Source organism: Pantherophis guttatus, chromosome 6 (assembly GCF_059756535.1).
Source record: "Pantherophis guttatus breed Tessera chromosome 6, ASM5975653v1, whole genome shotgun sequence".
In the NCBI taxonomy this organism is placed as follows: domain Eukaryota; kingdom Metazoa; phylum Chordata; class Lepidosauria; order Squamata; family Colubridae; genus Pantherophis; species Pantherophis guttatus.
In genome coordinates, this window is record NC_142068.1 from 51,534,400 (window position 1) to 51,562,389 (window position 27,990).

Here is a 27,990-nt window from a genome sequence, read left to right on the forward strand (position 1 = left end):
GGTTACAGTTCCAACATTTGGTGAACATATTTTTAAACATTGTTGCTAGTCTTGTTGGTGGCAGATTCCACCTATAGAACATTTTGTAAAGGTTTTCCTTATAAACAGTAGCCATTGTCAATTTGTACTTTCTATCCCAAAGTTTTTGCCATTTGTCTAATTCTATAGCATAGCAAAAGTTTTTTGCCTATACTATCATTGTTTCTTTTACTTGTTCATCTTCCATTTTGAAGTTTAGTAGATAACTATGTAATTTTCTTATCAGTTTTTCATCTGTCCCTATTGTATCTGATCAAGTGTTGTTGGTTCTTTATAGAAACCCCATGTTTTCGCATCTCTCTAATATCTCGATTGTATTTGCAGGTGTGGCCACCATACTAACTCCACCCCTTGATTTTGTAATTCCTGTCTGGTTTTAATTTCTTATTTTATACGTATAATGTTTAATTTTTTGAATAACAACTATAATAACTTAGAAATAGGAGTAAATGTGTGTGATTTATTTTTCTAGTTGTTAGTAATTATTGTAGTTATTTGCTCCATTCTGGTTTTGTTCTTTTAAATTTTGCTGGCATTGATTGAATAAAAATTATTAATTCATTGACATTCCTAAGATTTACAATAGTCACAGAAACCCTGCAGTCATATGATTGACACTTGGGAGATTCATAAGCAGCTGTCATTTATGACCATAACAGGATCCTGTAGTCATGTGGTTGACATTTGCGTGCTTTATAGCTGACTTCTGACAAGCAGTTAGAAATAGAGTAATTGGCAGTAAAATTGCAAGTCGCAGTTATGTGATGTCTCATTTAATGACTTGTGTAATTTGTTTAATGACCACAGCAGAGCTAGCAGAGCTACATCTAGCATGATCACATATTTTGCTTAATAACCACACTGCTTAGCAATGGGAGTTGCAGATCCAATTGTAGTCATTAAAACATAATTACTTGTACTGTGTAACATTTGAATATTGTGTACTATGCAACCATATGAATCTGCAACTGTTGTTTGAGGCAGCCAATGTATAAGTTTCAAGATCACTTTATAGTTTTACTTACTTAAATTTTCCATTTCAGAAATAGTACAACTATCCAAAGCATCTCTTGAAATCATTAAAGCAGCCATCTTATTTAGGTTTGCGAGGTTGCTTCTGTAGCTGTTTCAGGTGTCTCTACAAGTAGGTGCACTTACCATTTCACCACACATCACTATACAATAAAATGGAACTAGTTTCCAAAAATAGTTGCCTGTATGATTATTTTCATGTGGGGTTTTTTTGGGCGGGGGCAGTACCTTTACAGTTTTGCATGGTATCATTTTTTAGTGTTTCACCGCCTTAATCTGCGAGCCTCTTCAATCACTTGGAAACTGTGTAAATGCACAGAAATATGTGCTGCCTTGCATAGCCTGGAATGGGAAGTCCTGGATGGCAGTTGGACAATGATTCTCATTTATAGGGCAGGCGTTTACGGGGTTCAATCTGAGGACAGGTAAAGCCAAGCTCAGTCTTGGGTACGAAAGAGGGAAAGCATGAAGAAAAAGCAGGACACCAGAAAGGGAAGAGGCAGAATCTGGGGAAAATTCCAGATGACCCTAATTCCTGTTTTCCTGTTCCTTGAGCAGAAACTTGGGGGAGATACTTATCTCCAGCCTCAGTGACACAGTATCTAAGCAACACATAGTACGAGTTCCCATCGTCTCCTTCCAACCTGGGCTTGCCCAATCAAAAAACGGCCCGAAATGATCGAGTCTCCAAAAATTTCTTGGTACGGGAAAGTGGCACCTCCTTCTTCCATTGGCTCTGCTGTCGCCGGCGTCGCCATAAATGCCTTTCCCCAGAGTCCCCCGGCCTCCTCAGCAGAGATACCTTTCAGCCGGGCGGGCGAGCGCCAGTGGCATTTGCTTCGGGTTCCTGAGAGACGCGCACTCCAGCCAGGCTCGTGTGTGGCGCTGCTGTCTTTCCCCCCAACCGTTTGGCTGTATCCGAGGGAAATTCGAGTATCGCCGACCGAACGTGCATCTGCTGAATGGTCCCAGGGTGGTCATGAACCAGGCCCCGGACCCCCGTGGCCCCGAGCAATCTGAGAGAGATGCCCGAAGCTCGGCTAATTTCCCGCCGACTGCCGGTGGCGGTCCCGTTAGGGGGATGCCTCAGACGCCCGGCCTGCCCCAACTCGTGCAAAAGTAAGAGGTGTCCGCGTGAGGAGCTGGGGTGGGTGGGTAGGGGAGGGGGAGGGTAAGAGCTAGCAAGGCTAACGGTCGTCTGATCTTTCTTGCCGCTGCGCCGCCCCGCTTTCCGGACAGAGGCAATAAGAGCAACGGGGAACCCTTTGGCCTTGGTGTCGAATAGCTCCAGGAGCTTGGGCGGGCTGCCCCTTTGCCCCTCCATGGTGTGCCTTTCCGCGGCCACGTGGTTCCCAAAGCCAGAAATGTGGTCGCTTGTCACTGTCCAAAAAGTCGTTCGGCGGGGGGGGGGGGGAATGAATGGAACTTTACCTTTCTTCCGTAAGATCACGTTGCGTATTGTTTCTCTTTCCATTTGCTGACTTGTCAAGTAAGCAAAAGCAAAAATAAATAAATAAATAAAAATCAAGGAAATCCTACAAATTCAGACTTTACGATCTGCTAGTACTTAGGTACTAAGCCCCTTAGTTTACTCATTTAAGCGTTTGTTTTTATTGGTCCCGATTTTTGGGCCCGAGGTGCCCAAGTGTAGTGGTTAATATTGTGCAACGTAAAGGAAATGTAAATTTGTCAAAACATCACATAAGAAAATGCACTTGATTAAAGGCTTTGTAGGGGTTATAGCGCTAATAAGGGTATCTATCTACGGAAGACGGAGAATTTAGATTTTCCTGTCTGTAGTATAGGAAAAGATAGACATATCTGTTTATATGCATTTAAAGTATTTGTAAAAGATATAGTTGAATTTCTGATGACGATATTTTGTCATCTGGTTATAATGTTGGAGTGAAATAAATCAGATTACTGTTTGGTCAGTAATTTTAATATTAAATTATTTTACCAGTTATCTACAATCTCTACATTCTCCTCAGTTTGCTTTTATTGGAAAAAAATTACATCCTTTTAGTCTCTGCTATAGGAAAAAGCTTAATTTTCATATTGAGAAATAGTACTAAGGAAATGTATGTGTATATGAATTTATTGAAAAAAGAAAATCATTATGCCTTAACGAAGCAAAAGATTCTTATTTTGCTATGTTGTTATTAAACGTTGGTGGAAGTTGAACCTGAAGTGAACCTGAAATGTTTAAGTTGTTTGCAATTGGAAAATATTGTTTAAAAAAAAAAGCAGGGGGCACTTTTCATTCCATGGTGAGAATGAAAAGGAATGAGTATAATTTCATATTCCTTAATATTCAGAGGAATTTAGAGCAGTAGATGCTAATTTCTGCTTTGTAATATAGGCAAGAATTTGATTTGTTTTTTTGTTTTGTTTTTTTTGCTAAAATGTAAAAGAGTGAAAATTAATAAGAATGACAAACTGAATATTTTCTTTATTGATATGTGACCAACATTGAAATCTGTAATAAATCCCATTGGAAGGTACTGTTCGAGTCGTGGAGATGGCTGAATTTGCCGTCAAGATAATAGATTTTTAATCAGTTATTTATCAGTTTTTGTTTTAGTCATACAATGAATAACACTGATGAAGTTATATATCATTATTTTGAGTTAGTTCTACATGTACTGAGAAGTTGCTTGTTTTTTCAAAACCACTCCTTAGAATCACTTTCTCCTTAGTAAATTATAGCCTATATCGTCTAAATCAAGGATAAATTATAAAGTTTAAAATTACACTATTTTAATTTCTGCTGGTGAAATACACAAATTAAAAATGAGTGCCAGCCTTCAAAAATCGAACAAAAGGCCGTAATGTGTGCAGCCATTCTCTAGCATAGTGGCATGGTGTAAAATAGCAAATGTCAGAACTTCTGTCTGGGTGGTGGAATATGATCACTGTATTTGTAACTGTGTTGCATAATTTAATCTCTACATGGTGACATACTGTAATTAGTGCACCTAATACCTAACGTCACTAAACAGAAAACCACTAGTCGTATGTTGTATTTTTGATCATGATTTGAATGTTTTAATAAAACAAAAAAGTGGTTAACATATAGATTTTTAAATTTTATGTGAAAATTTAATTATGAAGAATGTATTTTTAAATTATTACGAGATTTATGGTGTTTTCCTACTTTTGTGACTACATTGAAAGAAATTATATAGTTATATATATAGGTAGTAGTTATTAATCTGCAAAGTTCCTGTCTGAAAAAAGACAACCAAAAGGATAATTTTCTTAAAGAAATAAAAGATTTAAGACTTAGTTTAGATTTCCTATAATTATATGTTTTTCAGGTTTTCTTTTTTTATCTATTGATTTTTAAAAAGAAAATACTCAATTTGAATTTATCACATGGGTGACAGGAACCAATTAAATTGGTTCCTGGTTAACTAACAGGAAATAAGATGACTTTTCCAATTTTATTACAAAATATAAAATTATATATCTGAATTATATATTTCAGAAATTATAACAGTGGCCACACAAATATAATACTCAGCCACTCAGTCCCCTTGAACATGAGACGATGACATATAAAAAATAAATAGATAGATAGATAGCTGTCTAGAACCAGAACTACCTTCCTTTTAAAACTTGTAGAATCTTAGACTATGAAAATATGGCAACTAATCTATATTTTATTGTTCATTTCAACTGGTATTCAGTTTGAATTAGCTTTACAGAATGTAAAGTTTTGGTGGTGGTAAAATTAAGGAACTATAACCAAAATGTATTAGTCTTTTCTATAATATTAATGATAAATATGAGTTTTAAAAACTGGAAATTTAATACTTCTGTTTCCATAAGCAGACACACTTGAAAATCGTGAGTGTATTTATTGATATTCTGAAAATGTAAGATTAATACATTGATATGAGTAAGTTTACTAATATTATCAGTAAAGCTTTACTTTAAAGAGGAACAAGTTAGAGAAACATCCTGAATTTTAACTGATAACATTAAGAAATGGTAATGGTTTTAAGAGTGAAATATACAGAAAACAATGTATTTCTTTGACTAATTTTTATGGAGTTTGTAAATAAACAGTTTGATATGAATATTTTTCTTTTGATGGCTTTTGTCACAAGTTGCTATAAAGATGTAATCATCTGTTTTATATAAATTATGTATCACTTGCAATCTGTTGGTTTGTATGTATCAGGGATATATTAATTGTATTTATTTCACTGAATCTATAATTTACTTATAATGTGTCACACTAAATTTAATGGGATTCAAATAAGTGCATAATAGTGCGATTGTCAAGCTGCAATGATGAAAAAAGTTATTAAACATGCATCATGACTCGATACAACTATTACCTTTTATGTTTATGTCCTGGTGTCAGACACAACTACATAACTTAGGTGGTTTCTGTCACAACCTTGTAACATGTATTATTTGCTCTTTGCTGTCCTGTGGATGCCATTTTGTTCTCCTAGGCTAAAGCATGTAAAATAGTTAGGTTTATGGGCTATATTTAAATTATCTGAGGGCTGCATAAAAGAAACCTATGATTCTAGTTTGCCATACCCTTGTATAAATGCTCACTAAGAATACATGGTTATTTTGATCTGAACACATTTAGAGTAAAACTATGGTATCTCTGTATGGTTCCAAAAGAGATTATTGTCTGTGAAACTGTATAGTGACTATTTGAGTGCAAAGTATTTAAAATTCAAGGTGAATTGTCAGAGAAAAAAAAAAGTTTATTTGAAGACCATAACTCTGACAATAATGTGAACAAATATATTTTCCCTGTCACCATTGGATCTGTTTAGTGGTTGAAGTAATGAGGAATTCATTAAATCCTGATCTGACATATAAGGGGCAGTCTGTCAGTATTTTGCTATGGTTGTTAATGTTGTTTTTTTTTATTGAAAAGTTTTAAAAAGTTTACATATATATCCCCCCCTTCCCTCCACCCTCCCCAACCCTCCCCCTCCCACCCACCCCCCTCCCTACTTCCCAGAGCAAAATACAGCGTATAACATTCAACAATCATAATCTAACATAGTCTAATTAATTATAACCTCTTACATCCCTCTAATACTTTAACTCCCCGTTTACCAAACTAAATTTGAATACATAATAACATCTCTCTATCTATTTGTAAGCTATTTGAAATTTTTTAGTCCGATATTTACTTTGAATATAATCTATCCATCTTCTCCATTCTATCATATATTTCTCATTTGAATAGCCCTTCAAATATGCTGAGATCTTTGCCATCTCTGCTAAATTTGCTACTTTTAATATCCATTCTTGAATAGTAGGCAAATATTCCTTCTTCCAATACTGCGCCACCAACAATCTTGCTGCAGTTATTAAATTCAGGATCAAATTAGTCTCTATAACCGTACAATCCATGATTATACCCAACAAAAATAACTGTGGAGTAAACTTTATCCTCTTTTTAAGAATATTTTGAATAATCCACCAAATTTTTATCCAGAATGCTTTAACCTTTTTACAAGTCCACCATACATGAAAATAAGTAGTATCATCACAATCACATCTCCAACATTTAGATTGTAAGTTCGGATACATACAAGCTAACTTTTTGGGATCTAAATGCCATCTATAAAACATTTTGTAAAAGTTTTCTCTCAAGTTTTGCGCTTGTGTAAATTTTACATTTCTTACCCATATCTTTTCCCATGTTTCCATCATTATTGGTTGTTCAAAGTTTTGTGGCTATGGTTGTTAATGTTAATGTTTCTTGAGAGGGAGAAGGTAAATTGCTCACATCTAGTCTGACTAGAATATATTGTTTTAATAGAAATATTGGTCTTATTACACTGATCAGTTTAAGTTCTTTGATTCTGAGGATGCCCTCAAGTTTTGCAAAAAATATTTTTATGTGACTGTAATTATTCTTGACTTAGCAAGAAAAGTCATAAGAAAATTGATTTTATTTTAGTGAGGGCTAGTATCAGTACATTTTTGACTGAAATGATGTCCCTAATGTTGAAAGTGTCAATCAGCCTTTCTTGCTAAAATAAACTATTGTTATCTAAAAGTTTCTGATATCTAAAAGTTTGAGACAAGCTAATTTAGTATTGTAGTTTCTTTAGAATATACATTCGGCTGTCTTAGTCTTCAACAATTGTCTACTGGTGAATGAAAGAGCTTTTTAGTAATAGTAATAAGTATTTAGCAGAAAGAAGCTTCTCTGGTATCTTATTAATGACATTTCAATAGCCAATGTAGGGTTTCCCCTCTCTTTTCAAGCTTTCAAGTCTGTTCAAAATTTTAATTTAAATATCTAGCTTTGTAACTTATAAAGTGATTTTATTTTGATACGTGTATAATGTGAATATTTTTTGGAGGATAGGAGTTAAAATAGCTGCTTTCCTCCTCCTCCTCTTCTATACTTTCTTTCATCATTATGTAGTCTTAAATTATCAAAATCAAAAATAGTATCTAAACTAAAGGTGTCTTGTCAAAAAAACATGACTCACCTGTGACTCTAGAACGATATGAAATGATATTGGTTGATGGTCTTTTTGTGGGGATGGGGAACATACTGAAGCCATGTGTCCATATTAGTTTTACTAGACCTTCTAGCAGTCTTTAACACAATAATTTATCAGGATTTTTTTTAGACAGCTGAGAGCTGTATAGTCTAGCCACTTACAGATATAAAATTCAGTTTCCATTACCACCCAGCATTGTGGGAAAATCAGTAATTCAGAAGATTATCAGGTTGGGGAAGGTTGGTTCAAAGATTTGGCAATTTAGGTTAAGATATATCCTGTTGTCTGATTGCTTATCTGTCTGACATATTTTTTATCAGTGCATCAAGTGAATTGGTGATTTTAATGCCATTTATACTTATGTAATATGATTACAACTTGTGTTTGAATTATTTTGTTCATTAAATCCTGTCCAAAATATATATAATTGATATTTTTCTAGAATTCTAAATATTCTGCATAGAACATATATGTTTTTGGGGAAAATCTGTGTAATAGGGCATGCTGTGGTTCCTAGAAGGGAATCTATAAATTATGCATAACCTGCAAAATCCCACAAATTTTGGGAGCAGTAAATTTTAGGAGCAGTATATTTAGTAAATGTTGGTAGAATCCATTTAATCAGGAGAAAAGATCTCTGCACTGGTTTACTTAGGAAGAGGAAAATCATCAATTATCTTCTTGTCAACAGGTCACCTGGTGATTGGGATTTGTGTCAAAAGCATGCATTTGCCGCCCATTTCACCTGTTAGAATGAGCACATTGTTTCAATAAGAAATGCAAGTATTCATTATGTACATCAAGTTAAAGAAATCAAAAAAGAGTTGAAAGTTAATTTAGTCCTGCCATCAGGTAAACACATAAACACACTGAAAAAATACAAGCATAAGAAAATCAAACCACAGTTCAGATCATTTTCCATAACCATAAATGTATAATTTGTACCTAGCTTCTAATTTCATTTTCCCAGTCTTTAATGTTTCTGTGTGCTATCTAGATTCACAGGTCAGATTTGACTGACACATCATATTAAATATTTATTTACTTATTTGTATATTTATTTGTTTGTTTATTTATAGTTTGTCAAATTTATATGGCTGCTGAACTCACATAAAGTGACTTTGGATAGCATACAATAAAACCACCAATTGAAACATTCTATATTTTTCAGAAAAAATCTTGTCTTGGAATCTCTTACAATGAGATATTCCCAAAATTGTACAAACCATTATTGAATTAGATATATTTCATTTAGTTCATTTTTTTTCACTTTGGCAAACTTTCAGAATGTTCATAAAACTACATTGCTAAAGATATTTTTAATAATGGGCAACTGGGAACAGAAGTGTACAAGTTGGGCATCATTGATATATTATTGATACTTTAATGTGGCTTCATGCAGACATTAAAAAAGAAAGGGGAGAGAAAAGCTGTGAGGCATCATGCAAAGCAAGGGCTTCGGCCTGATTGCTCTTCTTTCAATACTAATTGGACCTAGACCTGGAGGAAGGAGAATCACCACAAAATGATGGCTAACAGTATGAAAAGACCACCAAAACATCAAAGTGAGCCAGGCTGAATGTTACTACTCTCATACTGAATTTGTCATGGGTAATCAAGAGGATTGAACAGAAATCGTCTCAGTACGATATAGTGGTCTACTCCTGTCCTCATGCGTGCCCCTTGCTTCCTGCTATATCTCTTATTGTCCATTATCATTGTAATATTCTCTCTTGTCTCTAAACACTTCCAGATACCCTTTAACCCCCATGTCCCACCATTTCCTTTAGCCATCAAAAGTCCCAGTCATAACCCAATCACAGCATTTCTATTTAGCCAGGATGCTTCTAACCTTACACTCAGGACCTCTGAGCTGACTCAGTGCCCACTCAGTCTCAAAACCCAGCCATTACCTCCCTTTCTGCTTTCAGCAGGAAAAGAAGACAACAAAGACACAATTTCACCAAAGTAAGGCAAACTACTATTCTTCATTCGGTCTTTTACCCAGGAGAGTGGAATAGAGGGCTTAAGCCTGAACCCTTTAGAATATTATTTTACCCTCCAAACTGCCTTTGCTCTCATAGTAACCCCTCTCTCCCTCATCAGTTCCAGTTCCAGGTGTTCTAAAGGCAGAGTGGTACCCATCCAGTGTTCTTCTTACATTTCTCTTAGAAAGAGAAATTTAATTTCTACATTAATGAATTCTTCTTTTATGGTTTTAAGCAACAGAATAGAAGCAAACATCCCAATCCTTGCTTCTGTAAGACTAGCAGCGATTCTACTAGAAAAACACTAGCTGTAAGAAGAATGCCAAGACTTTCTGTTCCATTTAAAATTAAAATAGAAATTTATTTGAATTTTTAATTTTTTTTATTAGTATACTTACTGGTATTTTCATGCCTTCTCCCTTTCTATATTATTATGGTGTTTTTAAGACGTAAACAGTTTATTGTTGAGAAATGATAGGCTGTTTATTGCTTGCTTGATTGATTTTGTCGCGTTTCTATGCCGCCCAACTCCCAAGGGACTCTGGGCAGCTAATCTGATGCTGATCCTTTGTTCATTTACGGTAATTCTGATTCAGTTTTTATCATAATAAATTGAATACTTGTATAAAGGGAATTTGTAAAAGGTATAATAAACTGAATGTATGAATTTGGAAAATATATTTCTAATTTATGGATTTTAAAAAACTTACAGTAAACTGATTTATGGTAAATTCCTTCTGTTGGTTACTTCCCTCCCCCAGTATAATACTTTTGATTAATATCTAAACAGTGAATTTTATATCCACACAGGACCATGAAATCTTGTCATTCTAGGCAAAGAGAATTAACTTTTATTGGCTGTATCTGAATTCAAAACCCTTGCACAAAGTAAAAATAAAGCTCTTTCATAAATCCTTAAACCAATTTCTGTATTCCATGAGAGATAAAGTCATGAAAGATGATACCTTAAACCATATATTAAGAGAAAGAAAGAAGGAAGGAAAATTGGTTGTCATTAAGATTTAAAATTCAGCCTTCTCCAGTGAGGCTGTGGCATTGTCCAGACATGGGTTGTTACAGTTGGATCTGCCTAAAGACTAAATCATAGTTTTTCGGCCATGCTCCTCACCTGTTCCCCTCGGGTCCAGTTTTCGACTCAGTTGGCCTGAGAGAAACATCTCTTTGCAGATCTGGCTATTTCAGCCCATTTCTGTTTGATTGGATAAATTGAATAAGTTTTTCGGCTGTATTGATTTTAAACCTTTAGGAGTGCACCGGTCTACCTGGCTTGCTGGAAACACTGCAGATCGCTCCCACTGCGGATTGCCTGTTTCAGGCGGCCTCGCCGCGGAGCCTGGACCTCAGGCGAGCGATTTTAGCTTCCTATGCCACCAACGAGGCAGGCAACTTCTCTACCACCAATGGACATTTATTTGAGGCGATACGAACCTGGCCAGCAGCTCCGGAGCCGCGCCTCTCGGCTGCTGTCGCCTACAGCAATTTAATACCAGTCAGCTGTAGCGCGGCCCTTTGAAGTGCTGAGGAACTCGCTCAGCCACTTTTTAGCCGCTTCACTAACGGGAGGGTGAAAGCCTCTGGCCGTCTTCAGCAGCAATCCCTCGCCTCCAAGGCCAGGACCAGCGGCAGCGTTTGATTGCAGAGCCCCAACAACCTCTGGAAGCCTCCGAAACGCGGCCTGCTGGTCTAGCCTGGCTATGACCCAATGGCCATCGGCGCTGGGAGCTGGCATGCTTGAGGCCTAGCCTAGGCAAGCCGCCCCTCCAAGTAGTGTCTTCCTGCTTGAAAGTGAGCTGGCTAGCCCGGTTTTACTGGCACAGTCGCCACTGCTGGTTCTATCTCATGGCACATTAAGGCCTGTATCAGATCTGGACTCCATTTTGGATACAGTGAGTACATTGCCTAAACAAAATGGCGGATCAATTTAGACAGGGAGGTGGCTGGGACCTCCAAGGGTGGGAAAGCCTCTTACAAATCTAATAAAGGGAGTAAGAGTAAACAGCCCTCTAAAGCAGAGCTCAAGGATCTAGAACGAAGACAAAAGGCCTTAGAAAGACAAATCGCCAAGGCTGCTCTGCAACAGACCCCAATTGAACCTCAATCTCATCGCAGTGATCCTTCTGTTTCCCGCCAGCCTCAATGTCTTAGTTACCACCTTTAGAGCGCTCCATGGCTTAGGACCGGGGTACTTACGAGACCGCCTTCTGCCACCAATAGCCTCTCACCGCCCAGTACGCTCCCATAGAGAGGGGCTTCTCAGGGTGCCGTCAGCCAAACAATGTAGACTGGCGGCCCCCAGGGGGAGACCCTTTTCTGTGAGGGCACCCACCATCTGGAACGAGCTCCCCCCCAGAGATACAGAAGATTCCGGATCTGCGCACTTTCCGCCGTGCCTTCAAAACATTCCTGTTTCAGCAGGCCGGCCTGGCCTAACTTTCCCTTTATATTGCTTTTTGATTTTATTTTAAACTGGGATGTCTTGAATTATCTAGGACCAGAATGTTTAGTATATTTTAATTGGTTTTTTATTATTAACGTTTGTATTACATGTATTTTTATTGTTCGCTGTTCACCGCCCTGAGTCCCTTAGGAATAGGGCGGTATATAAATTTAATAAATAAATAAATAAATGCCACACCTTGCCTCCCTTACTGCAGGCCTGGTCACCTGAAGGTGCGGGGGAATCTTCCACGTTTCCAGCCTCACTGGACAGTGGAGATCAAATCGCTATCACTAACCCCTTTGATTGTCATGTGCCACCAGCAGCAGATGCAGCCCTTAGTGGCAGTTCAGCCTCGGTGAATCCACCAGGCACCCCGGCCTCACCTGTCAGACCTCCCTTGGGTCCTTTCAAGGATTTGCCCAAGAGTATTCAAGAGTATTCTCATTAATGAAGCAATTTCAAAGCGCATAGTGACTGCTCTACAGGGACGTTGCTCAGACGTCTGAACAGTTCTTGCATAGCCGCGTCTCCCCATCAGCAAGACGACAATCCACAGTCCGCATTTATAATGCCACCTGGAGCTTTTTCTCCAGATGGTGTGCCACACGCCAGGTTGACCCTCTCTTAGCTTCTGTTCCACAGGTGCTCGAGTTTCTGCAGGCTGGCCTGGACCAACGTTTGGCTTACAGCACCATCCGGCAGCATGTGGTGGCCATCTCCACGGTATTGTCAGGTAACATGGGGGAACCCCTCGCATGACACCCTGTCATCCGCAGATTTTTATGTGGCACAAGTAACTTGTGACCCCTGACTGTTCATAGGTATCCCACCTGGGATTTGCCCAAGGTCCTCAGGGCCCTCACAGAGGCCCCCATTGAGCCCCTCAGGACTACCAGCATCAGGTATCTCACCATCAAGGTTGACTTCCTGGTAGCCATAACGTCCACTCAACGTTCAAGATGGTGGCGTTATCTATCAGAGAGGATCTCTGTGTATTCCATCCGGAGAAGGTGGTCTTGAGGCTTGACCCTTCATTTATTCCCAAAATCAACTCCTGGTTTCACAGGGCCCAGGAGGTGATACTCCCAAATTTCTGCCCACCGCCATCACATGTTTTAGAACGGAGGTGGCACACTCTAAATGTCAGAAGGGCCCTCAGGATCTATATTAAACAAACAGCACCAACCAGGAGATCCGAGGCCTTATTTGTTTCATTTCAACCAAACTCACTGGGCTCCAAAGTGTCGTCCTGGAACATTGGTCGCTGGATCCGGGCGTGTATTGCCTCGGCTTATCACACCCAGACGATCCCACTTCCCAGGCACATCACCACCCACTCCACTAGGAGTGTGGCTACCTCAGCAGCCTGGGCCACACAGGTCTCCCTAGAGGGGGTCTGCTGGGCGGCCACCTGGACTACTCCTTCGCCTTTCATCAGGCATTATAAGCTGGATGTCTTCACATCAGCGGAGGGATCCTTTGGGAGGAGAGTCCTGCAACAAGTACATCAAGCCAGGGTCGTTCCAGGCCCTTCGGCTTCTCGCCCTTAGGACTGCCAAGCTTTGGTATGTCCCATGTCTGGATGATGCCACAGCCTCACTGGAGAATGGGCGTTGGTTCTACCTGAACACCTGTTCTTGGTGTGCTGTGGCATCGTCCATCCCTTCCCTTCTGATCAAGGTCCTGGAGCTGACCTTCCTCTAACTATTGACAGAGTTTTTCTTCCAGATGGTGGAATTTCTCTTCCTGCTCTGTCTTCGCTGAAACTGGGCCCGAGAGGAACAGGTGAGGGGCGTGGCCGAAAAACTATGACTCAGTCTCTAGGCAGATCCGATTGTAACAACGATGCCACAGCACATCAAGAACAGGTGTTCAGGTAGGACCAATGCCCATTTACAATATTATCTAACTCACCAGAAGAGGATGCCAGAAACAGAAGATCATTATATACATGAATACATATGTTCTTCTCCTACTCCATGGAAAAGTTTAATTTGTTTAGAATGTATTTGCACGTTTTTATATTTTTCAGTCTCATTTTATATTCATTCATTCATTCACCTTTTGGTCACATTTATTCATTTTATCATGCTAGTCTATGATTTTAATATACTTTAAGTAATATATGCTTGTTTACAAGACTATTTTTTAAAATAACATTTCTATAATTTATTTCATACTAAACTGATGGAGATATTAAAAGAGAATGAAATACAAAATGTGAAGGAGAAACATAAATTTCCTCTTAGTGAGACTTTAAAGATAATTTTAATTATAGAAAATGTAGTATAAAATCAAAAGAATCTATTACTGTTATAAGTTTCATATACAAGTGGTTTTGTTTGTACTGATGGTTTTATTGTTTGGCAGAATAATTTAAGCAAAGGTCTTCACACCCTTAGCAGAAGACATGTCTAAACCACAGAAGGTAATCTATTTGAAACTAACTGAGGCTGAAAAAAGGATTAAAAAAAATAATGATCACTTATCCAGTATCGGCTAAGGGTAAAAAATAACTAGAATAATACCAAAAACCAATTAAAAGTAGAACCAATTAAATAGAATTTAATAATATTTAAAGATAGTAGTGAGACAAATGCATAGTGCAGATGTAATAAATATGTGTGGTCACTTTTCAATTCTACATTTTGCTAATCTCTTGTTTTCATATGCATCTGTTACAAGCCATAATAATATCAAAATGACAACAGCGTGAATCATGATGTCATAAAGCAATTGATATGATTTATATATTTACATCATAATATCTGATGCAATTATATGAGTCAAGTCATTTCCATAATCTCCTGATACACACATCATCATTATTTCTAACCTCCCTTTCCCACTGCAAACACCATAATTAGTTGCTTGGGTTAGTAATTGGGTTAGTAAATTGGATTGTCATATCTCTATTCAATGGGCACTTAAGTCAATTGTATTCGGATCAATTTTCAATTTTTAAGGTACAATTGATTCAAACTAAGATGTGTTGCTCCTCGTCTATGAATATTTGCATTTCAATAAAACACTAGTATTCTTGGAATCTGTCAGATGTAGTTGCTATATAAACAACCAGATGATACTACATACTATAAAACAGAGGTGGGTAATATTTTGGCAGCTATAGTGTCATTATGCAAGATGACAATAATGAGGATTTTCTGAAGAGGGATTTGATTGAGAGCGGGAAATTAGGAGTTACCTTCATTTTGTTAAATTCCTATTTTAGGTTAGGCATGTTTTGTTTTACTGTTTATAGTCTCCAAAGAGCCGAAAAATACCATCAATTTTCTGTAAGTAGGGTTGAAGGGACAGGATTATATAAAAGGGGCTTGGGGAGTGCATGAAGTCCTTGAGCCTCATGCTGCCTATCCAGCTGTAAAATAGTGAGATGTTATGAGATCCAACTCCTATCCAAAAACATATTTCCCTTCAGTTCCTTTTACTCTATAAATCTGAACACTAAAAGCTAAAGCATAGATTCAAATTACAGAAAATTTTTAACACTAATTCAAATTATTGTGTTTGTTTGCTTAGGACTTTCTTAGGGCTAAAAGATAATAAAAATACAATCTAATTTAATAATAGACTATATAATAATATGCTTATATGGGAAAAATGACATAATTAAGAATATGCCTGTCTTCAGATGGTATTCTAGGAGCTATTTATGCTATTGTTTCTGCTTATTCAATGACTATACATTTTTTTAAAAAACAACACACATACCCTATTTCTTCCATGATAAGTGGGTCCTTAAGTGTCTTAAGAATTTTGCTATGCAATTGTTGTTGAGAAAAAACAATTCTAAACTTTTAAACCCTTCTTTGAGTTCAGGAAGCTAGTGATCTGCTTTTAGTATAATAGTACATTGCCAAAACTATCTCTCGATTTTTAGCAGCATCAATCTCTGTCTATGAATGGGGAAGTGGGCGTTTTTTAAAATGAAATGGCATATATAAATTTGAATGGTGATAAACTTTTAAGCTAGCAGGAACAGCTTTTAAGCATTCTTTTTATTTACTTTTGTTCTTGCTTCCTTTATATTGTTGTTGTTGCAGCTGTTGTTGTGAGAAATGATAGAAGAACCACTCTGCCAGACCTTTGTTATTATTACAGAGAAAGTACTCAGGATTACCACCTACAGATTAATGCCTTGTTTAATTCTTCAAACAGTTTCTATACAGTCTTAATCTCTGTTCATTATGTCTCAATTTTTAAGTCTGGTTTTGGTGATGACCATGTAGCTATTTTTTACAATTTAGCAAATTGAAATATTTCTGACAATATTAGCTTGCAATATCTAATTTCCATAAAGAATATCTAAATAACTAAACAAATGGAAAAATAATCCTAAAAATGTTTCAGGGGCTCCCAGTAATAACAAAGACTTGTATGTCCCCAACTCAAGACCAGTGTAGCTTCTGTTTGCTGTATTTGGCATTTATGTTTGATTGTTAAGCTGGGAATATACAGATTTCTCTGTATATTAGCAAAACAATCCAATGATTCAGTGATTATTGGAAGAGTTTATTAAGAATCTTTAATTCAAGAATTAAGGATTCTTGAAGGGGTTTGCTCATAGTCTTTAGTAGAGATTGAAAGAGCTATTCTCTCTACTCTCTGAAGTCTTGAGAGATGCTACCAGGATTGTGTATTACTGTGTTGTTCACTCACATAATGTTTTGGTATTTCTCTAAATATTCCATTTTTCTTATGAAGTAGTCTGATCTTGTTCTGGTGACAGTTTGTTCAGAAATAATCAAATCCCCAAAGAAGGTTTCTTTCTTTCAAGGGATTAGAATTGCTACCTCCCTTCATATCATGACATGGATTTTCAGTTACATTATTCTTTTTCCCATAATTATTGGCCACAGAGCCTTTCCTAGTCTAGGAAATTTGTAGCTGTTGTAAAAAATATCTGCTCACATAATCTTTTTTTATCCCAACTCTTTCATCAATATCATTTCTTAGTCACATCTATGACAACCCATCCATTCAGGGCAAGCTGTGACAGACATTTTGGAAGCAACAGTACTTTTAATAGAATTGGTGTCAATGTCAAATGCTTTTTCTGTTGATATGGTGAAGTAACATCTAATGGGTCTGTTCAGTTACTAACAGTGTTACCCTCTTCAATGGATAACTTCAACAGTTGATTAAGAACCCAGGTTCCAGGTTCCTGATTGTATTTCTGCGATATCTTAAGTAATCCTGTCAATATTACTTAAGGTTATATCAGATGCATGGTAGAAATATTTTTATGCTATATCACTATACTCTATTTAAGTATGATGAACCGAAAAAGAAATGTTGGTTTATGTTTTTCCATCCATTTTCTTGCTCCCTGGTTATTTATTTATTTATTTATTTGTTTGTTCAACTTGTATGCCGCCTTTCTCCGAAGACTCAACTGTCAATTGAGACAGTTTAAACCAAATTCAGATTTGAATGCAATCAACTCAAGTGGAAAATGAAATTAAAAATGTGGATGTTATAAAACAGATGTACCTATGTCATCATATGCTGTCTTTAAGATTGATAACCCTCAATCTTATATCACCCAGTGTCATCACTTTGCTGTTAGATATTAAAAGTAAGTAATACAAATATTTTTAAAATATAGGACATATACTTTTAGATATTTTTGTACTTTAATTTTCTGATATATATATTTAAAACTGTAAAAAGCATTTTCAGGATAATAATAAATGTTTAAATAGTTTTGTGATTTTGGAAAATTCTGCAACAACATTTGCTCCAAAGTACAGAATAAAACCATGCTTCAGTTATACAGGGCATAACATTTAACTATGTGTACTGGACTTATTAATAGAATATGCTGCATTTCTTTAATAAACATAAGATAAGCACTTTGCTGAGAGGAAAAAAAAACCTGCTGTGCCTTTCAATATTTAAAGCCAGTTCATCATCCAGCTAAAATTAAAGGGTGAAGTCAGACAGTTCTTCCATTCTATTTTAATTCATTTAGCATGTGAACATGACATCTTTCTTTAGGATTCTCTAATTCAATTATCTGGTTATTCAGGACATTCTCATCTCATATTGCTGAATTTAAAGTGTAAATTTAAGAGATGGACATACTAACATGTTTTCATTTGACTAGGCCTTCTAATATCTTTGCAGTAATATGACAATTTGCAGCTGGTGAGTTTGAAGAATGCGGAAGCGCAACTGATCAGAGATGGGGCTTAGTTAATTTGATATTTGCACCAATAATTTGCACATGCATTAATGTTAAGTCAAGGTGTGCTTTCTGCACAAACTCTTTCTTTAAATAAAAGGAGCTTTTTAAAAGAGCTCAGCTTGGCTTGGATCTAGAACAGTGGTTCTCAACCTTCCTAATGCTGCGACCCTTTAATACAGTTCCTCATGTTGTGGTGACCCCCCAACCAGGGGTGGGTTCTAAATTTTTTACTACCGGTTCTGTGGACGTGGCTTATTTTGTGGACGTGGCTTGGAGATCATGTGACTGGGTGGGCGTGGCTAGCTGGTCATGTGACCGGGTGGCCATGGCTATGTGTATAGGGACTACTCAGAGGGCTGAAAAAAGTCATTTCTGACAGGTCCTCGGACTTTTGACTGGTCCTCACACTTATGATCATCCTCACATTTATGCCTGTGCAGCATTCTTAACAACCATGTCACTCATTTCACAACTGCTTCTCTTCAACATGGTATAAGATAGGGCAAAAAACGTAAAATGTGAGGACAGTCGTAAATTTGAGGACTGGTCAAAAGTGCGAGGACCAGTCAAAAATAACTTTTTCAGCCCTCTGAGTAGTCCATATGCATAAAAAGATACAGCAATAGAGAGGGATGAAGGAAGGGAAGGGAAATTAGAGTAGGAGTGAGGGTAAGAGAGGGAGGAAGAGAGGAGGAGAAGGAGAAAGAAAGAGGAAGTAGGGAGAAGAAGAAGTGGGGGGAAGAGAAAGTAAGAAGGAAAGAAAAGACAGAGGTGGTAGGTTTGAGGAGAAAGATTGCTGTACAATAAAAAAGATGAAAGGGAAGAAAGCCAACCCCAAACAAATATAAAGATATTAAGATAAAGAATGAATTGTTAAACTTTAAAGAATAAAAGAAAACAAATAGCAATAAATAGCAATAATTAGAAACACACATACAAACATACAACGTATTTTCTTTGAACAGAGTATTTGGCCGGTTCACAAATTTAAACAGTTGTAGGAGGTTAGCACCCACCCCTTTCCTAGAAGAATGAAATATTTTGGGAAATATTAAAAAGGCAGAATATTATATTTCCCTGGATGAGAAATGCAGAAGCATATTTTACAGACAAAGCAGTTCCCACCTTCCTGCCCCCCACCCTTTGTTAATGGGCCAGAGGCAGAAAGTCAATCCTTTGTCAAAGGACATTTGCAATACAATAGCAACAGAAACTAACACAGTGGGCCCCATCTAGCAACTGAAACTCACCACAAGTGACCTGGGAAGCATGTGACCTGGGAAGCACATGTGACTATCAGCCAGCAAGGCTAGCTAAGACCCCAACTCCTGGGAGTCTGACAACCAATCAGGGTTGTCGGGGCCCCAAGACAACCAATCGGGGCCCCAAGAAATGCAAAGCCAGAGAGAGCATAAAAACCCGAGGATTTACTGTATCTGCCCCTTTTCTGTTCAGGAACTCAAGCCATGTGATCCTGTCCACCATTAAACCATCTTTCCAAGAAGTCTCCATCTTTCCAGTGTCTTTTTCCCCACTTGGAGCAGAACCCAGAAGGATATTTCGTCCAACGCAGTGTTTAGTCATTTCAATTAAATTTACAATTTCTATATTTCCTTTTTACCATATTTATTCCTCATCTATTTTTTAAAGAAACCAATATTACCCTTCATCCTCATCTCTAATCTTAATCAAATTCAATTTTTCCCTTCTATTCTATATTATACCCCTTCGCATTGTCATCTATTTTTATATCCATCCTCACATTGGTTAATTATGTAATTATGTAATACAGTTGTTTAATACAAATTCAGCATTTTAATATAAATCAATTAGTTATATAACTATCTTTTTTGTATATTAATCAATATGAACATGAATATTCCAATTATTTCCATGCAATCCAATTTCTTACAAATCAATTAATTATATTTACCAATAATAATTAACCAAATAATTTCCCCCATATATTCCTCCAAACCACAACTTAACCATCTCTGCTTTCAACACAATATACAATTAATAGTATCTCAATTATTACAATTCCCTAGTTAAATAGAGCTTTTTTTCTTTTGTGTTTTAAAATCTTGAACCTCCTCTTTTGCCCTAAATTTCCCATTGTTTGCAGTTTTGCACCTACCTTTTTTGGTGAGGAAAAAGAAAAAGAAATCTCTCTGCCTCATTTTGTCACGTTGCAGCAAAGACCCTTCTTTACTTTCAATTTTGCTTTTTCAGCATAGCTAGGGGGAAAAAAATTTGCTCCAGGAATTTACCTCTTTGTAGTCCCGCGGCATTTTCAAAGAGGAATTTACCTCTTTGAAGTCCCGCGGCAAGAATTTAAAGGACTCCGGAGGGAGCAATAGATTGAGAGTGGGCGGGGTAAGCGAACGGCGACCAGGCGATCCAACAGAGGCAGAGGGTGAGGGTGAGTGAAGGCGTGGGGGAGGGCGAGAGAGGGCTTTGGCGACCCCTGTGAAATGGCCGTTCGACCCCCAAAGGGGTCGCGACCCCCAGGTTGAGAACCGCTGATCTAGAATGAACCAATAGAGGGGGATGGATAGAAGATTATTTTCTTTCCATTATCTCTTTTGCGAAAGCATCACAATTTGCTCCAAATTATGTATTTTATGACAGAGAGTTAAAGCACAGGGACTATTACAGGAAAGCATGCACTTACACCTTCTGCAAACTTCAGAAGAATTTTTACTTAGTTTTCACTTTCTAGGATTTTCTGATTTATTTATTTATTTATTTTGTTGTATTTCTATGCTGCCCAACTCCCAAGGGACTCTTGGCAGAATTGCAGAATTTTTGATCTCTGTCTAACAATATTTTAGTAATTTAGAAGAGAGAATAATCTGTTCTCGGTTAATAGAACACTTCTAGGGAACAGGTTCAGAGGGATTTATAGTCAGTTATGAAAACATTCATATGAGACATAATTAACCATTTTGCTATATGTTAAAAAAAAATCTTGTTGGTTTCAGTGTTTCTAAGATAAAAGATTACATTTTTTATTATTAGAATGTTGGTGTTGACTTATTAGCCTTATTAAGAACACAAAATAGTTAAATTGTGTTTCATGGTGCTGATTAAGAACTAAGATGCCATTTGCTTCCAGCTCTTGATACAATTCAGACACTGTAATAGTAAAATATTAGAAAAATATGATTTAGCTCTACAATAACAAGCAGGGTAGTTAAATCAGTATTAAATCTACCAACATGCTAGTTCTTTTGGTATGTAATCTATTACAATTAAATGGTTATTATAAAACATTATATTGAACATTATTTTGAATCACTGGTTTTAGATAATTTTATTGGTATCATATAAAATTACAACTCCCAAAAGACCAGTCGGGATACAAAAACCAACAATGGCAAGCTTTCAATCAATATTGTTTTGAAAATTGAAGAGAAAAAATGAGGGGCATAGAATTAAAATTCATAGCAAACATAAAAACGTAGAATGTTGATATTTTAAAAAATTAACCATAGAGTCCTACTGAGACCCCAGAATTCTAATAGTGATTGATAGAGATTGATTGTTAGGCACAAATTTTTAACTTGGTTGCTATCAAGAAATTGGCACTGACTTTAATTAAAAACTCCCAGAGCTCTTTCTCACAAGATTTATAAAAGGGAATAGCATACAGTTACAGAATTCTCAGTAACTGGATTACTTACACTGTAAATAAATGCCAGTTAATCTTTCAGTTACTTAAGACAGAGACTTTTTGGCTTTTTTAAAATAATAGCCACTTTGTGAATGGTAAGATGCTGATTTCTAGATAACAAAAGAATGTATAGTGTTAGTGTTTTTCTATCTGAATCTGAATCTCAGGAGCTGAATATTCTGTTGCGATTCCTATAATATAAATTACAATTCTATTTCTTGATAGTTGATAAGAATGTTGTTAGACACTTTAAAAATTTGGAGCACAGATCATAGCCACAAATTAATATATGTTTTCACATACTAATTTTATGTATCTAGGCAGTGGGAGAAGAACAAAGCCTGGTTTTTGCTGTTAAAGATATAAAAATACCTTTAAGGCAATGTATGTGGATGGCTAGGAAAGAGAAAAAATATATGTAAAAGATCTTAGTTGGGTAACAACAAGTTTCAGTCACTGGGAATCCTTTGCAGTTCTGCATATACCTATTCTTGGAAAAATAATATGAGAAGCTGAAATGTTATATATCTACAAATCTCCTAGTCATCTTACTGAAATATGTTAGGGTGAGCATTCAGTTGGCAGTCTTTGTCCCTGAACTCAGCTTTTGCCAACGTGCTTCCAGAATATGTGGCTTCTTTTTGAGTTCTTGTTCTGTCTCTGTCATATTCTGGTGCTCCTGAGTTATCCCCCTCCTCCACAATAGACCCTTGGGGTTTTTAAAAGGGTTTTAAAAAGTTTTGGTGGAGACTGATGCAGGCCTAGTAGGCTTATTTAGTGTTATCTCCCTCATGCTCATTCCTATGCAACTTTTGGGCAATCTGTTCATCAGTCCTGCAGCTGTTTAGTACCTTAGGTTCTTTTCCTAGAAATAGCTCTTGTACTGTCTATGATAAAGGAAGTAGGTTAAGGGAAAGGATTCCCTGTGTCTTTTTCTGCTACAAAAATTTGTGTTTTTATATTATTCTGCACACTATATTTTCACCCACCTCCCAGTGTTATTGAATATCCTTTTATAGTACCTTGAAAATCTACCATAAGACATTGGGATATTGTTGGGGGAGCAGCACCCATTGTTGGGTGAGCATTATGACATTACTAGCGATATCATTTCCATATCAATCAGAAAATTATTTCCTGACTACTGAATGACTATTGTTTAAGTGATGTTTTATAGCAGATTATTTTAATTATGAAAATATTCATGTCAATATGTATATTTACTTTTAATTAATAGAGGCATAGAATGGAATAAAAGTGTGATTTGCAAAGACTTTAAGTGCAATGAAATTATAACAATAGTTTACTGTTAAAAATATTTGCAACATTTGTTATATTTTGGATTCCAACACTGATTCTTTTTATCATTAGTTCCACAGTAACATACCATGCATTGGTTATACATACTTTTCTTGTATGTGGGAGTGCAGTGGACCATTTGCTGACACTGTGCTTATTTCTTTTCTGCATGAATAATGAATTAATGAAACATGTTTGGAAACATTTCCAGGCAGAACCAGAACACTCAAAATTGTAAAATAATGAAGCATAAAATACATGTATTATATTGTGTTCCAGGAATAATAATTCATATTTTGTTGCAAAAGTTACTACATTCACTATTTAAATATGGTCTTTTGTTCAGCATTGCTTTCACATCAGTTTTAGTATATTTTGAAATTATGGTAGCTTCTATCAGCCACCTGTTGTCTTCTTTGCCTCACAGTGATTATTCAATTATTTTGATATTAAAATCATAGCATATGGTAACATATGACTAAAACCACTACATTGTGTTTTTCTTTGCTGTGTAAAGAAGAACAGACTATTTGGAATCAACTGCAGGCCAGACAGTGTGAAATTAACACACTGTAACTTTACTTTCTTTGTATGTACAGTATGTTTTCCTTCAAGTGAGGTTTTTTTTTTTTTTTTTTTTTAAATCCTGGCAACTGAACTAGTCCTTGCAGTTTTCTTGGCAAGCTTTTTCGGAAGTTGTTTGCTATTGCCTTCTTCCTATGGCTGAGAAAGTGACTGGCCCAAGGCAGAGGTGAAATCTAAAATTTGTTACTACCAGTTCTGTGGCTTGGTGGGGGGTAATGTGGGCGTGGCCATTTTTTAAAAAAACTTTTAAAACCATTTTTTCTACAACCTCTTCGGCGAAGAGGTTGTAAAAAAATGCTTTCAAAAGTCTCTGACGATCCCAGCTGAGTTGCCTGATTGGCAGAGGCTCTTTTTCTTTTAAAAGCCTCTGCCGATCAGGCAACTCAGCTGGGATCATCAGAGGCTTTTGAAAGCATTTTGTTACAACCTCTTCGCTGAAGAGGTTGTAGAAAAAATGGTTTTAAAAGCCTTTGACGATCCCAGCTGAGCTGCGCAATCATCAGAGGTTTTTTTTTTTTTACTTTTAAAAGCATTTTTTCGGCCGAAGAGGTTGTAGAAAAAATGCTTTTAATTTTTTTTAAAAAAAGCCTCTGATGATCGCGTGGCTCAGCTGGGCATGTGGGGGGGAGAGATTTTTGCTACTGGTTCTCTGAACCACCCGCCTCCATCACTACTGGATTGGACGATCTGGTCCGAACCGGGAGCATTTCACCCCTGGCCCAAGGTCACCTAGCTGGCTCTGGAACTAGATTTCATGGACTGTTGATTTCTAGCCTGTTGCTTAACCACTACATCAAATTGGCTCTCAACTTTACTATATTTCTAGAAATATAAAGTTCTTAATCTGATTCTGACCCAGCTGTTTGTGTTTATGGCATGTCTATGCTTATTTTCTAATATAATGTTGCCAGTCACAGAGAGTGAGTTGGGTAGCAATATAAATTTTCTTTAATAAATAAATAAATAATTCATATATGCTGCATTTTTCTTCTTGTTAAAACAAAGTTTAGTTGTTTACAATTTTAAAGCTTGAGTTTGTTAGTATTATGTTATTAACTATGCATATTATTTGTATATTTTTTGAGGAAGGAGAATAGTGAGGTTTTGAAGTTTTCTATATTGAAAGGAAGATAAAGAGTTATACTACTAGAATATGAAGTTAGATCAGTACAGAAGGTGGTGCCAGCACTTCATGTGATCTTGATTCTGTCTCTCTGTTGATGCAACCTAGCCAATCTACATTGGCTTTTTTGGCAGCAGCTGTACATTGCTGACTCATATTTAAGTGATTATCCATTAGGATTCCAAGATCTGTCTCGCAGTTACTGCTATTGAGCCAGGTTTCACCTAGTTGTACTGTGCATTTGATTTTTCTTGTGTGAGTGTACTTAGTTTTCTCACCATGAATTTCATTTTGTTAGATAGGGCCCAGTGTTCAAGTCTGTCAAGATCCTTTGGATCTTGAGCCTATCTTCTGGGGTATTGACTATTCCCACCAGTTTGGTATCATTTGCAAATCTGATGAGGTTCCCTTTTAACCACTCATCTAAATCACTTACATAGATGTTGTAGAATATTGGCCTAAGACAGAACCTTGGGCTACCCCACTGCATTCTTCCCTCCATATAGATGCAGTTCCATTAAGAATTACATGTTGAGTGCAATTTGTCAGCCAGTTACAAATCCATCTGTTTTTTTCATCCCAGAAAAACTTTGTTTTGAAATATTGCATATTTCAAAAATAAAACAGTTGCAATAAAATTTTACATCCTGATTATAAATGTTGCAATTCTTTTCAGTTTAGGATAAGACTTTGAAAATGTCAAAAGCTCTAAATTCAATCATGCTAATAAAATTATTTATTGTAATTGTTATTTATTTCTGTGCTATTCTCTACAAACAATTCTTTGTAATGATATTTAAGTTTACATATGCTAAAAGTATTAGCACATCCACAATCAAGATTCCTACCATTCATTTAAAATGGTAAAATATAAAGTATAATTTTTGATAAAATTGCACTTTTAAAATCTGCTTCAGTTTATAACATCCTTAATGATTTTCTTTATGTGGTCTAATTTTAATGTTGAGCAAGCTAATTATACTTTTTCAAAGTATAGCTAGGCATTTACATATTGCGTGTCAGAAAGAAAAATTGATTTTGAAATATAAATATATTTTTCCTAATACAGGTAGTCCTCGATTTACAACAGATCATTTAGTGACCGTTGAAAGTTACAAGAGCCCTGAAAAAAGTGACTTATGACCATTTTTTTACATTTACAACTGTTGCAGCATCCCCATGGTCATGTGATCAAAATTCAGACGCTTGGTAACTGACACATATTTATGACCATTGTAGTGTCCCAGAGCATGGGATCACTTTTTTTGCAACCTTCTGACAAGTAAAGTCAATGGGAAAACCAGTTTCACTTAACAACTGTGTTACTGATTTAATAACTGCAGTGATTCACTTAACAACTGGGGCAAGAAAGGTTGTAAAATGGAGCAAAATTCATTTAACAAATGTCTTACTTAGCAACAAAAATGTTGGGCTCAATTGTTGTAAGTTGAGGACTACCTGTATCTTTATCATTACAAATTGCTTCCTGTTTAGCTGAAAATGAAAATGAAAATCAGAATTCTGCTAACTACAAATCTGTTCATTTAGCATTTTATGGAGAACAACATAAATGAAATGAAATACATCAACTTTGCAGTGCAATCCATATTAAATATTGCCACTTTGGCAAATATATAAGTTGGTAATTTATTTTTTCCTTATTTGTAGAGATTTTTATTCTACAAATACAAAACTTCCTTTTATGATAAGTTATAAGAAGAACTTTTGTATTTGTAATAAAAATAGCAGATTATTAGTATCTATTTATTTATCCAGCTTGCATGACCACCCATCTCAACAAGCGCCTGGGTGGCCATACAAATTAAGATTATCCTCAGGGACAGAGCACACCTCTCTATCAGAGAGTATATCATTTAAAGCAGCCATTCTAAGGTTGAAACTTCAAAATAGAGCGTCCTTACTGATATGGAATCCTTAATTTTTGAATCTACAGATTCATGTTGCAGAACAATATTAATTTGGCTTTGCTCAGGGTTTTTTTAGTGCTTTTGTTATCCTAGCAATTCATATTGAAAAACTATTTGAGTATCTATATTACTGGTTTTCTTCCAGGATTTTCCAGATAAATGGTAATCTTTTAGGGAGGTAACAGCATTACCAGATTCCTTTATGTTGAGTCCTTAAAGGATTCCAGAGCACTGACTATGGCTAAGATAAATAACTATGGAAATGTATGCAGCTACTTTGCCAGTGAGGTATCTATTTTTGACACTGAAACCATTAACAAGCTCTGGCTTTTCTCAGGTCAAGTAGCGGCAACAGAAAACATTAGCACTTTTTCTTTGTTGACAGCCTATCGTTATCATGGCAGGTCACAGGGGGTGAGTAGATAGTTGTGGTATTTGGACACCTAGATAGTGTTGTAAGTTTTGGATTTCTATTTTAAATTTTGCTTAGCTGTAGCTGCTATCAGATCCAAAGTAAACCTTATTAGAGAATTGGCTGGGAGAGTGTATGAAAATATCATTAAAGGTTACATCAAGGTATATTTTAGTTTGTTCTTAAACAGCTTTTTCAAAGAAAAACCTGCTAAATATATATCTCTGGTATAAGAAAGTGTTGTTTGTAGAAACTGACAGCTTATTATCTTAAAATATCCTCCCTTTTTTATCTTGGTAGTTCCTTTGGAAGGGAAATGTTTGCTACAGAAATGCACTAGAATCAGTATAATCTTTCTGATCTGCGAACTTAAATGTTTTACTGGGATAAACTTCATTAAACTCAATGGGTGAGTTTTGAATAGACACTTGTAAAATTAGCAATTGTTGATAAACAAAATGTCTTTATACATGATATGTTTTGTATACCAAAAACTGCTGGCAAGAGATCAGTAAGCTTATAATTTAAACAAGAAAGAAAAAGCCTTTGTAGAGTACTGTATCTAATGTTGGTTGCTTACTGTACATAGAAGTCAGATGAAGTGAATCATATTTCTTAGAAGGAACATAATTCATTAAATAATGTGCACATATAAAAATAAATTCCAGAAACCAGATATGATCGGAATAAATTCTGGAATAAATTCCAGAAACCAGATGGTGATGCACAC

At 36.2% G+C, this 27,990-nt stretch overlaps 1 protein-coding gene across 3 annotated transcripts in view; it reads left to right on the forward strand.

The window, feature by feature from the left end:
- The first annotated feature begins 1,405 nt into the window (after window positions 1-1,405).
- RBM20 (RNA binding motif protein 20) overlaps window positions 1,406-27,990 on the forward strand; it is an 88,797-nt gene continuing 62,212 nt past the window's right edge. For 2 of the 3 annotated variants that reach the window (XM_034440077.3, XM_034440078.3), the window contains exon 1: window positions 1,406-2,190. In XM_034440077.3, coding sequence (XP_034295968.2) covers window positions 1,832-2,190 — 359 coding nt within the window. In that variant the 5' untranslated portion in view covers window positions 1,406-1,831. The remainder of the gene's footprint in view (window positions 2,191-27,990) is intronic. The other variant, XM_087872883.1, reaches the window with a different exon arrangement.